This window comes from Petromyzon marinus, chromosome 4 (assembly GCF_048934315.1).
Source record: "Petromyzon marinus isolate PM22_M1 ecotype Great Lakes invasive population chromosome 4, UKy_Petmar_22M1.pri1.0, whole genome shotgun sequence".
Taxonomy (NCBI): domain Eukaryota; kingdom Metazoa; phylum Chordata; class Hyperoartia; order Petromyzontiformes; family Petromyzontidae; genus Petromyzon; species Petromyzon marinus.
The window spans coordinates 26620970-26633951 of NC_133670.1; the positions used below are offsets into that span (position 1 = coordinate 26620970).

The 12982-nt window shown below is 46.3% G+C and overlaps 1 protein-coding gene across 1 annotated transcript in view; it reads left to right on the forward strand.

Moving 5' to 3' along the window:
• Nucleotides 1-12982, forward strand: part of LOC116937223 (enhancer of polycomb homolog 1-like) — a 53479-nt gene that overhangs the window by 23686 nt on the left and 16811 nt on the right. The window contains exons 4-6 of the mRNA XM_032944306.2: nt 2002-2211; nt 5173-5321; nt 9284-9422. Of these exons, the coding sequence (XP_032800197.2) occupies nt 2002-2211; nt 5173-5321; nt 9284-9422 (498 nt within the window). The remainder of the gene's footprint in view (nt 1-2001; nt 2212-5172; nt 5322-9283; nt 9423-12982) is intronic.

Genomic DNA, 12982 nt, shown 5'->3' on the forward strand with positions numbered 1-12982 from the left:
GGCAAACTGAAAATTCAGTGATGGCATTGAAGTAATTTACCTGAAAAAATTTTCTGGCTAATCTTGGCATAGACGTGTACTTCGATGTTCTTTCCATACGCGAGGGATATAGATATGCAGTCTGTTAACATTTCGTGCACTACAGCCTTCACAGCAGAGGGGGGCAGTGTTTGGGCAAGTGCTGTTAGCTATTCTAGATTTAAAGCTTTCGTGACTGCAAGGATCCATACTCTTTGGTTCTATTCGGTAAAGTCACGTAGGTAAAAAATAAAACAACAAAAATCACGACGTTTCGGCCACAACACAAGCGGCCTTCATCAGGTGAAGGGATCATGCTGTCTCGAGGACATCGCTGGAGTGAAACACAGCCACGCTCAGACCGCGACCTATAAGCTGTGTGCGAGGAAACAAGGTGCCTTGACAAAGGAATTAGCATAAAAATTAGCATTTGATTGGCCGACTTAGCATAGAGGTGGTGTACATGCGGATGCACATGCCGGTTGGCGCGGGGGGGGGAGGGAGAGTTTACCTATTGATGGTGTGAAAAGGGAATTTAAGAGCTGCGAAAGTTTGGGGAATGGTACAGTATATTTTTCAAGTAGTGGTACCCCAAACTTTCGCAGCTCTTAAATTCCCTTTTTACACCATCAATAGGTAAACTCTCCCCCCCCCCCCCGCGCTAACCGGCATGTGCACCCGCATGTACACCACCTCTATGCTAATTCGGCCAATCAAATGCTAATTTTTATGCTAATTCCTTTGTCAAGGCACCTTGTTTCCTCGCACACAGCTTATAGATCGCGGTCTGAGCATGGCTGTGTTTCACTCCAGCGCTGTCCTCGACAGCCTGATCCCTTCACCTGATGAAGGCCGCTTGTGTTGTGGCCGAAACGTTGTGATTTTTGTTGTTTTATTTTTTACCTACGTGACTTTACCGAATAGAACCAAAGAGTAAGTGCTGTTAGTGCCTAATGAAGGCTGATATGGCACACGGGTGGGTGGCCAGCACTACACCCGGCCGCCTTTGTCTTGCTTGTGATGATGTTTACACACTGAATCAGGTACTCATTTAAGGCTGAGTCGATCTAGAAAGGCCCAGGATCTGTTCAGATAATTGTAACTGTTACCAATGAGCGGGAATCGAACTCTGGTCTCCGGGTTCTCAGCGCCGCGCTCAAAACTTTACACTCCCCACACCCCATCCATTTCAATGCCACCACGAGGCACCCTCCCGCAACCACCAGAAACACGTGGTTCACGGAGCACAACACAGCTGGTTAACATCTGCGGGCCACTGCACCCCCTGCTGCCATGAAACGAATGTCTTGTTCGTTTTTGCAAACAAATGGGTCTAACTTCAAATTGCTCGTTACATTGATTTCTTGTAGAAAGAATACTCTTTAAGCGTGGCGCCTGTAATTTGATTTATTTTTTTCTATCAAATTCCTGGAGCTTGTCATAGATATATTTTCATTGCGAGATGAGAAAAATGTGTATTGGAACACAGAAGCAATTGAAACTGATACGCATCTCCATTGTGAATCCCCATTATTCAATGGTTTCGTATTTTGTCGGTGACCAATCCTGGGTCACACAATGCAACAGTGCCATGAACAAACTTATTGGCTTCATCTGAAAAAATAGCGACACCCAGTGGCCACTGCTTCTCATTACTCTTGTCTCAACATTATTACTCTGCTTGTTTACCCAACATTAGTGGTGAGGGATATGTTAACCAGTCCTTGCCCCTTCATTTAACTCACATTGACTGTAGTGCAGTATGGTCAAATAATATCCATGGCCTAGAGATGTTTGTTAACATAATGGCTGAATAATATTTTTTAAAAACTTGCATACATCTTCCGTCCAAACTGTCTCTCACAAACTTTGAATTGACTAGATAGCACTTACTGCATTCAGTGATTTAAAAAACCTTGGGTTGTTCTTTTATGCTGCTCCCCTTCCTCTCTCTCATTCCTCCTCCTTGGTTTCTTGCACCAGCTCCTCACTCTCCCTGAGGCTCAGCTGCTGCTGCCCGGGGAGGACAGCCTCATCCGGGAGGTGTTTGAGTACTGGCTGAAGAAGAGGAGGAAGAGCTCCGCCGACTCTCTCATCCCGACCATAAAACAGGAGCGGCGCGATGGTGGATCCTCCTCAAACAACCCCTACATCGCCTTCCGCCGACGCACAGAGAAGATGCAAACGAGAAAGGTGAGCACTCGGGCGACCACCACACACACGCGAATATAAATGCACAACAACCGCTGTTCACTAAGTGACGGTGATATCACCACGGCCTTTTTGCCAGGCTAAGTGTGCCTTGAGGCCCCATGAAGTGTTGGAAGGGCTTGTTGGCAGGAGATTTCTGAACAGATCCAGGTGCCATATGTTTACTGACAGATGACTGGCAGATGCACCACGTGTGCCCCTACTGTGCAAACTTGCTACGTTTTAGCTGCCTAGCATTCCACTCGTTGCGAGCATCGCTCCTTTGCCGTCCGCTGTTCTCGGAAAGTTCCTGCCTCCAACTGCCCAGTAGCGTCCTTCATGAGCCCCTTAATCAGCTACACTTCCTTCTGTACTCCATCAGTCCATCTCTTCTCCAGTCTGTGTCATGCCCAATTAGCCCCCTCTATCCAGCCAAACAGAAGCTGCTTGGGCATACAGTGGCTGGGCATGCGGGCTACATGAGCCAGCCAACGCAGCCTTGCCTGCTGGAGGAGCTCTTTAATGGGAATGTGTCCAGACCTTTCAAGTATTTGTGAGCTCCTCACACAATCCAGCCTGGTTGAACCCAGGATTGATCGTAGACATGCCAGCCTGAATGTTTCTAACCGACACAGGTGTTTCATGAGAGGGGTCCACGTTTCACAAGCATAGAGAAGGGAGGGCTTTGCTGTGGCCGAGAAGACCTGAAGTGGTGTGGAGTAACAGACCATACTCTTTGGTTCTATTCGGTAAAGTCACGTAGGTAAAAAAATAAAGTAAAACAATAAAAATAAAATCACGACGTTTCGGCCACAACACAAGTGGCCTTCATCAAGTGAAGGGACCGGACTGTCCAGAAGACAGCGTTGGAGTGAAATCAGCCAAGCCCAGGCCGCGTCCTTTAAGTTGTGTGGGAGGAAACAAAGGCACCTTGACAAAGGAATTAGTATAAAAAAGAGTGTGATGTACGTAGGAGGTACATGATGGACCATGATGGACCAGGTGCAGGGGGGACCATGATGGACCAGGCGCGGGGGGAGGAGAGTTTACATAATGTTGGTGTGCAGGGAAATAAGCAGCTGTGAAAGTTTGGGATATCACTACTTGAAAAAATATACTGTACCATTGAAAATGAGTTTAATGTTTGGTTTGATTTAGAACATCTTACCAATGATTGTTTAATTTGAAACCATCCTCTCGGTTGAAATTGTGTCTGTGTTTGTAAATCTGAATTGCCTCGTGGACAAATCTCTGATAATAACCCGTGGGTTTACAGAAAACCTTGGTATTGGAGAAAATTATATCGTGATCACCCACAGCGTTGTAACAGTGATCAGCTACGGCAGAAGAATTCGTTCTGCCGTGTTTCAAATCTGATTTGTGCTCGCGAATTCGGGCAGAGACATGTCGTTTCGTCTCCCCGATATAGCAATCACCACAGGTCCAGCTCAATTTGTAAACCCCGGGGTACTGTAAGGCAGGAATGACATCCTTCACGGATGGGATCAGGTCACGGATTTTGTGTACTGTATTGAACCGGACCAGGATCTTGTGTTTGTTTATAGTTTTGGAGATCTTTTTAGTAACGCCTGCTATATATGGTAGTGTGATGGTTTTGATTGGAGTGTCAAGTGGTTGTTTCTGTGTGGAGATAGAAACAGCTTGGCGGATGGTACGGTCAGAGTATCCGTTCCTCTTGAGGGCCAGATGTACATGTTTTTATTCACTGGTCAGGTGGTGTTGATCCGAAATGCAATGAGCCCTGTGGTATAACGTTTTGATGAGAGAATTCTTTTGGGTTGGGTGGTGGTGGGAATCAGGTTTCAAGTAGGAATCTGTGTGAGTGGGTTTCCTGTAGACAGTGTCCCAATGAGCCATCAGGTCTCCACGCAAACTACATTTTTTTACCTACGTGACTTTACCGAATAGAACCAAAGAGTATGGATCCTTGCAGTCACGAAAACTTCAAATCTAGAAGTAACAGACAAGTTAGCTTCCACACAGCATTATGCAGCCGATGAAAAGATGCTGCCCAACTGATTCGGAGTGAAACCTCTGCCTTCAAACTGGAGCTGGTCATAAGCACACTGTCCAGGTTTGGCAAACCCTCCACTGTCTCAAACTGCTCAATCACCAATGGAGAGTTGAGGGGGTGGAGTGTTGGATGGCACAAAATACCCAGGCAGGTGCTTAATTTTGGTGGGGCTTATGGTAAGACCCCACCTCTTAGTGGCACACTCCAGGTTCACCATCAGTGCCTCAATCTCCTCTAAGTGAGCAACAATAACCAGATCATCAGCATACGTAACATTGTTGACGAATAGAGAGCCATCCCTCGACCGCACCCGGGTATCGTTCAGCCTCCCGTTGTATCTGTACCAGATGGAAATTCCTCTGGTACAGCCATGGAAAGCTTCTCAGACTACTTGGGCAAAGATGATGTTAAATAATGTGGGAGCCAGAGAACATTCCTGTCGCACCCCAAGGTGAGCAGGGAATGGCTCCGACTCCTGGTCACGTACCTTTACCCAGGCCTGCCCACCATCATGAAGGCCCTTAATATTTGTGAGCAGAGTCAGGGAATCCAAAAGCATGCACAAAGAACAGGCCAGAGCCTTGAGCTGTTGATGTCTTCATAAGCCTTGACCAGGTGCGCACACGCATACAGACATGTACTCGTTACCATACACACACAGACCAAGCTCGATAAAGTTGTTTGTTTTGTATGACCGGTAATTGCATGGTACATAAACGTTAACCAGTTTGCTACACACAGAAGTGCCTAGCAGTAATGTGTTTTAAACTTTTAGCTGCTGTGGTGTAATGTTGAGTGTTGGAATTGCAATCAACTCATGGTGGGTGGCTACGTTCTCTGTCCGACTGGTAGGCTGCCACCTAAATCGGTGGGGTTGGCGAGCGTGCGGTTGAGCGATCTCTGTGCGGGGTTGTGTTTTCCCCCCGCAGAACCGTAAGAATGACGAGGCATCATATGAGAAGATGCTAAAGCTGCGGCGAGACCTGAGCCGTGCCATCACCATCCTGGAGATGATCCGGCGACGCGAGCGCAATAAGCGCGAGCTGCTCCATCTTACCCTGGATATCGTTGACAAGAGGTGGGCCCACGTCGTAAGCTTCTCGCCGTGGAGTTTATCTCACTAGCGCACCTTGCAGTGGAGCAGGCTGCTTGTCAGTTTTCCCATGCATGGTTTAATTAATTTCAGCCGGAAAATAGATTTGTGCCCAGCACACTACGTCCAGTAATACCCTCTGATTGCTATGGCTGTGGCTACTCATGTGCCTACTCCACTCTACAAGTGTTAGAAATGAGGCCCCTAAGTAAAACTGTGATTGAAATTATATATAGTAAGGTGTGCAAGCAGGATAATTTTATCAAAAACTAGCAGGAAGTACCTGGCTTTGCCTGGGGGAAAATATATATTTCAAAACTTGTCTTCTCTTAAATACATAACATATACATACACAAATACTAAGCTATTGTGAAAGCCCGGCATTCCGTTTGTCCATTTGTCCGTCAGCAAAATTATAAGAGGCTTGCAGTAGTCCTGAATAAAAAAGTAATAGAAAGTGGGGGGTAAATAGTTGATCTAAAAGTTTTCCAAAAATTGTCGACCCCCCCCCCCTCCAAAAATCTTTTACCCCTTCCAGCTATTTTTTATTTTGTAGGCATATATATCTACACACCCTACATACAATAGTCAATAGTATCTATTGACTCTACAGTAGTTAGCTACAGAATCTACAGTAGTATCTACAGACTCTACAGCAGTATTCACTGACTCTATAGCAGTATTCACTGACTCTACAGTCATAACTACTGACTCTACAGTCGTAACTACTGACGCTACAGTCGTAACTACTATTTAAAGCTTTCGTGACTGCAATGATTCATCTTCTTTGGTTCTTTCGGTAAAGTCACGTAGAATGAGAATAAAATAATAAATTGATAAAATAAAATAACACAATAATATTCTCACGACGTTTCGGCCACAACACAAGCGGCCTTCATCAGGTGAAGGGACGAGACTGTCTGGTAGGACAGCGCTGGAGTGAAAGAGCCACGTTCAGATCACGGCCTTTAAGCTGTGTGAGAGGAACAAAGCGCCTTGACAAAGGAATTAGCATATAATTTAGCATTGAAATGGCTGAATGATTAGCTTGTGACTGGTCACAGAAATAGTTATGTTAAAAGTTAAAGCATACACATCCGCAGAGGCACCCCTTGACAATGGAATTAGCATAGAATTTAGCATTGAGATAGCTAAGTTAAAGCATACACATCCGCAGAGGCACCCCTTGACAATGGAATTAGCATAGAATTTAGCATTTAAATAGCTGAGTGATTAGCTTGTAACTGCTCACAGAAATAGCTACGTTAAAGTCAGACCATACACATTCACCGAGGCACTTAGTACAAATCAAACAGGAGAATTTAGCATTGAAATAACTAGGCGAATTTAGCATTGAAATAACTGAGTGATTAGCTAGTGACTGGTCACAGAAATGACTATGTTGAAGTCAAGGCCTACACATCTGAGCTATTCACAGTACTATATAGTGAACCAATAAAAACTAAAATATAAATTACCTTAATGTTATCAATAAACTCTATATTCTCCAATCAGCTAAGCTACCAACAATAGGTCGTTATATATCACAATACCATATGGCGAAAAAATGGGTGGATTCTTACCCTCAACTTTAGCACCACGGATAGCTACGGGCCCCGTTCAAACGGACGAGTTCGTCCATGGTCGGAACAGAGGAGGGGGAGAGAGACAGCTGCGAGGCCCTAGTATACTCCATGTTGTAAAACCATACCATTAACCGTGGTGTGAGAGGTATTAAGAGGCAATGCTGGCGAAAGAGCTGCGGTCTGAAGGTCATCGTAAAAATACAATTAATTAAGAACAGAAATGATTTAAAACATCTTTCCAGTGGTTACTAAGCCAGAATCCATCTTCTCGGTTGAAATTGTCTCTGTGCTTGTATATGTGAATGGCCTCATGAACGAATCTCTCATGATTTAGTTCCATCTGTAAAAGATGCTGTTCCAGACATACAGTACCCGGGCGTTTACAAACTAAAGTGCCTCTGTGGTAGTAGCTACATTGGAGAAACCAAACGACATATCTCGGACCGCATCCGCGAACATAAAGCAGACTTGAAACACGGTAGAACGAACTCCTCTGCCGTGGCAGATCACTGTTATAATTCAGTGGGCTCACATGACATTGACTTCTCCAAGACGTAGGTTCTTTGCAAACCAACCGGCTACCATGAGAGATTCGTTCATGAGGCCATTCACATATACAAGCACAGAGACAATTTCAACTGAGAAGATGGATTCTGGCTTAGTAACCATTGGAAAGATGTTTTAAACCATTTCCGTTCTTAATTAATTGTATTTTACGATGACCTTCAGACCGCAGCTCTTTCGCTGGCATTGACTGTTAATGCCTCTCACACCACGGTTAATGGTATGGTTTACAACATGGAGCATAACAGCGCCTCGCAGCTGTCTCTCTCCCCCTCCTCTGTTCCGACCATGGATGAACTCGTCCGTCTGAACGGGGCCCGTAGCTATCCGTGTTGCTAAAGTTGAGGGTAAGAATCCACCCATTTTTTTCGCCATATAGCATTGCGATATATAACGACTTATTGTTGGTAGCTTAGCTGATTGGAGAATATATAGAGTTTATTGATAACATTAAGGTAATTTATATTTTAGTTTTTTATTGGTTCACTATATAGTATTCATTATATATTGTAGTATATACCCAGTTACTGTGAATAGCTCAGATGTGTAGGCCTTGACTTCAACATTGTCATTTCTGTGACCAGTCACAAGCTAATCACTCAGTTATTTCAATGCTAAATACGCCTAGTTATTTCAATGCTAAATTCTCCTGTTTGATTTGTACTAGGTGCCTCTGTGAATGTGTATGCTCTGACTTTAACATAGCTATATCTGTGACCAGTTACAAGCTAATCACTCAGCTATTTCAATGCTAAATTCTATGCTAATTCCTTTGTCAAGGGGTGCCTCTGCGGATGTGTATGCTTTAACTTAGCTATTTCAATGCTAAATTCTATGCTAATTCCTTTGTCAAGGGGTGCCTCTGCGGATGTGTGTGCTTTAACTTTAACATAACTATTTCTCTGACCAGTCACAAGCTAATCATTCAGCCATTTCAATGCTAAATTATATGCTAATTCCTTTGTCAAGGCGCTTTGTTCCTCTCACACAGCTTAAATGCCGTGATCTGAACGTGGCTCTTTCACTCCAGCGCTGTCCTACCAGACAGTCTCATCTCTTCACCTGATGAAGGCCGCTTGTGTTGTGGCCGAAACGTCGTGAGAATAATATTGTGTTATTTTATTTTATCAATGTATTATTTTATTCTCATTCTACGTGACTTTACCGAAAGAACCAAAGAAGATGAGTCGTAACTACTGTTTCTACAGTAGTATCTATTGGTTCTACAGTATTATCTACAGACTTTGCAGTAGTATCTACTTACTCTACTGTAGTATCTACCGACTCTACAGTAGTATCTACCGACTCTACAGTAGTATCTATCGAGTCTACAATAGTATTCTACCTAGTCTACAATAGTATCTACTGACTATAGTAGTATCTAGGGATTGTATAGTAGTATCTATCGACTCTTTAGTAGTAACTGCACACATTGGGGTGGGGGTGAGGAGGACATCACACTGTTCAGGATCTACCTCAAATCTAGCCAACACAATCCCATTTTGGTTGGTAAATCAAGAAGACCGCGGCACAAAAATATCAAATTTAAGTGTAAGAACTCATCAAATGATGTAGTTTTTGTCATTGGCGACTGCACTGAGACCATCAAATCGCAATTTAGGGATTTCGGCGGTACTGGCTCGGTATCTTTGACCTGCGAGCCACTTAGCCACATTGAAGACCTGGGATGTAATTCACAATCACAACACCTTGCTATTTCACGGTGTTTCCATCGTCAGGCTGCACACAAACGCACGAATGTGCGGCATATGCATGACGGCGATGTCCGTGATGCAGGAACACGGCCGGCGATTACGACGGCGCCATTCTGGGCGAACTGCTGGCCCAGACGCCAGCAGCCAAACCCGTGTACACTGGGCCTGTGATGCTCTACAACGGCAGCCAGTACCGGCACACTGAGCTCCTCAACAACCGGGTGAGTGCCTCCCCTCACACACTCCACCCCCATCCCACCGCCCATTCATGTAGGTGACTCGCCAGTCACACTGGCCAGATACACATGCACATGGGTATATGGACATGGGGAGTTGAATGCTGAAAGAAAACATTTGTGGATATATCCATGAAGCGTTTATAACCAGGTAAGCACTCGAGACCAGATTAGCATGAGTTGCAAACCTGACCTGCGTTATCAATATGAGAAAACAAAAATATAATTAAATACATTAATTAAGTAAATAGATCATGGGTCCTCCTTTGCCAGTATCAAAATATAAGAATAGGTTTTCCCATTTTTTCTGGCAACAAAACAGGTGTTAAGATGTTTAAACACCAAATCTAAACCTTTTGCAAGGAATCATGTCTACATTAACCACATGTACAATGCATATACTGTCAGAGCATTTTTTTTGTATTTTACCACAAATATGTGGTTAATGCAGTCATGATTCCTTGCTAAAGGTTTCAGTTAGGTGATTCAACATCTTAACACCTATATTCTTGGTTCTTTCGGTAAAGTCACGTAAATAGAAAACAAAAAATCAAAAATAAAAACAAAAAACCCACGACATTTTGATCGTAACACAAGCGGTCTTCATCACCTTTTATTTTTGCATTTTTGTTTTCTATTTACGTGACTTTTCCAAATTAACCAAGAATATAAATTCCTGCAGTCACGAAAGTTTAAAGTCTAAATCTTAACACCTGTTTTGTTGCCAGAAAAAAGGGGAAAACCTATTATATTTTGATACTGGCAAAGGAGGTCCCATGATGTAGCTGCTCAACCCGAGCTCTCATTGTCCTGATAGTGCATTGTTTTTGTGCTGTTCGCCTTTTGGCGTCCTCTGGTCTAACACTGTTTGAGACTAGGCTCTAACGAAAGCTGTCTCTGGTGTGGACCAATCAGTTTCAAGGACAATGCATATACTGTCAGAGGATGTTTTTGTTGTATTTTCACCACTAGTACAGTGAGGGAAAACAGTATTTGATCCCCTGCTGATTTTGACAAAGAAATGATCAGTCTATAATTTTATTGGTAGGTTTATTTGAACAGTGAGAGATAGAATAACAACAAAAAAATCCAGAAAAACGCATGTCAAAAATGTTATAAAGTAATTTGCATTTTAATGAGGGAAATAAGTATTTGACCCCCTCTCAATCAGAAAGATTTCTGGCTCCCAGGTGTGTTTTATACAGGTAATGAGCTGAGATTAGGAGCACACTCTTAAAGGGAGTGCTCCTAATCTCAGCTTGTTACATGTGTAGTGGGCTCCAGGACACGGAGACGGCAGAATAGAAGCAGCACTATTTATTTAAACCTTAACAAGGGTTACACTAGAAGGGGTAGCGGCCCCTCCACCCGTATAACTCAGGAACACACCCCAGGCTCTCTAGCCTAAGCTCTAGGCTCCCAGTTCCTCCGGGTAGGGCTCTAAGGGAGGCTATCAGATCCGGCCCTGGTTAGGCACAGATCTCGGCACCCCGCCGACCAGACCGGCCCTTAGAAGGACTCTGACTCTGGGGCTCTGGGGCCGCACCACTGGCTTGCTGTGCCGGCCCTGAAAAGGGCAGCGGTCACAGGAGTTCCAGGGTCTCACCTAGCTGGCCTTCTTTCTTCACTGGTTGCTTCAGCCTCGGGCCCCACACTCTGCCCCGAGCTCCCTGGCTCCCCGCACTTTATACCCACTGGAGCCTTAGCGGACGTTGTTGTAGCCACCAAGGTGTGGGTGAACCACACCTTCCCGTGTCATGTGTTTATTCCCCATAGCACCCCTACATCACCCCCTCCCGTGTAACCCGCAGCCGTCCCGGCTGCAACAATACTCGAACAATAAACACAACAAACCCCCACCCGTGCGTGCCTCATAAGAACGAACACCCCAATAAATAACCCAACCCACCTATACAAAATTACACTATATACACATATACATTGTACCCGCCCCCCCCATCAACGCAGCAAGAAAACTTAACAGTGAACAACAAGAGTAACAAGAACCATTTTTACAACAAGCGGCGCATTTTGGCGCGAGTCCGATTTGCGGGTCCATCGTAGGGGGAGGGTCCGGTCGGCCCGGCAGTGGGCACCGGCTGTGCAGGTGCACCGTCTTCCGTCACCCCGGAAGGGCAAACTCCGTCCCCACCGGGTGGCGCAGGCGCGCTGGAAGCCGTCATTCTTGAGGCGCCTGAAGGTGGAACAGTTAGCGAAGCATCAAGGGCAGGTGACGAAGACGCCGTCCGGGAGTCAGCGGAGACATCACATGCTCGGCCTGTGTAATGTGGTGGAGGGACGCGCGGCGCCACAAACGGCTTCAGACGCGAGGGGTGTACGTACCAGCGGCGTTTCCCCCACTGGATACGAACGCACTGCGGCCGCATAACCTTCACAATAACCACAGGGCCCCTCCAAGGCCGCAACAATTTCGCCGAGGTTGCCAACGGCACCTGAGGGCAGTGCAGCCAGGCTTGATCGCCTGGCTTCCACGCATGTGTGCGTGATTGGCGCGATCGCAACCTCTCGTTGGCCTTCTGCCGAGAGGAAGAGTTTTGGGCCGCTGCCTCCCGCGCCTCGGTCAACCTCAGGATATTAAATTTAACGTGGTCGGCCAATTTCGATTTTCTGCTGGTTTCCGAGACGCGGAGCTGATTCGCAATTGGTGGGTCAACGTCGCGACCGTACATCAAAAAGAACGGCGAGAAGCCGGTTGCCGCGTGAGGAGCCATTCTATAGGCGGCCAAAACCCCCGGAATGTGAAGGTCCCAATCGGTCTGGGAGTCACACACCTGGTGACACAACATAGATGTGAGCGTCCTATGCAGCCGCTCCACCATGCCATCGGTTTGTGGGTGATAGGGGGATGTGCGAATCTTTTTCGTACCAAGAAGCGCACACACCTCGTGCAGAAGGACGCCAGAGAAGTTCTTCCCTTGGTCAGTCAGCAGCCGTTCGGGAGCACCCTTGTCGAGGACATAGCCCTGGACAAAGGCCTCGGCAACGGCTGCTGCTGACTGGTTAGCAAGAGGCCATGCCATAGGCCATCGGGTGAAATATTCCACGCCAACCAGCAGGTACTTGTTACCCCTAGGGGTCGCAGGGAAGGGCCCCAATATATCGAGTGCGACGAGTTCGTTAACCCGAGAGACCGTGATAGATTGTAGCGGTGGGCAGGCGCCTTTCGCTGGTGGTTTTCGTTGGGCGCACTGAGTGCATGCACCCAGGAGGTCATCCACATCCCTTGCCATACCCGGCCAGAAGAAATCCAGCTGGAGCACGGCAAGGGTCTTGTGGGTCCCCAGGTGCAAAAGCCGCTCGTGTGCGGCCCAAACGGCCTTACCCCGCAAAGCGGATGGCACCACAAGCCTGTGACGGCAGGCCCTCCCATCCCAATGCATTAGGAGCCCCTGGAGCAGCCCGTATGAATCAATCCCCGCGACCCCCCGCACGGAACCCCCTGCGCGACGACGCAACGCGAGGAGGGATGCGTCCTCCATCTGGAGGCGCCCCCATTCAGCAACGGACAACCCCAGCAAGGAGTC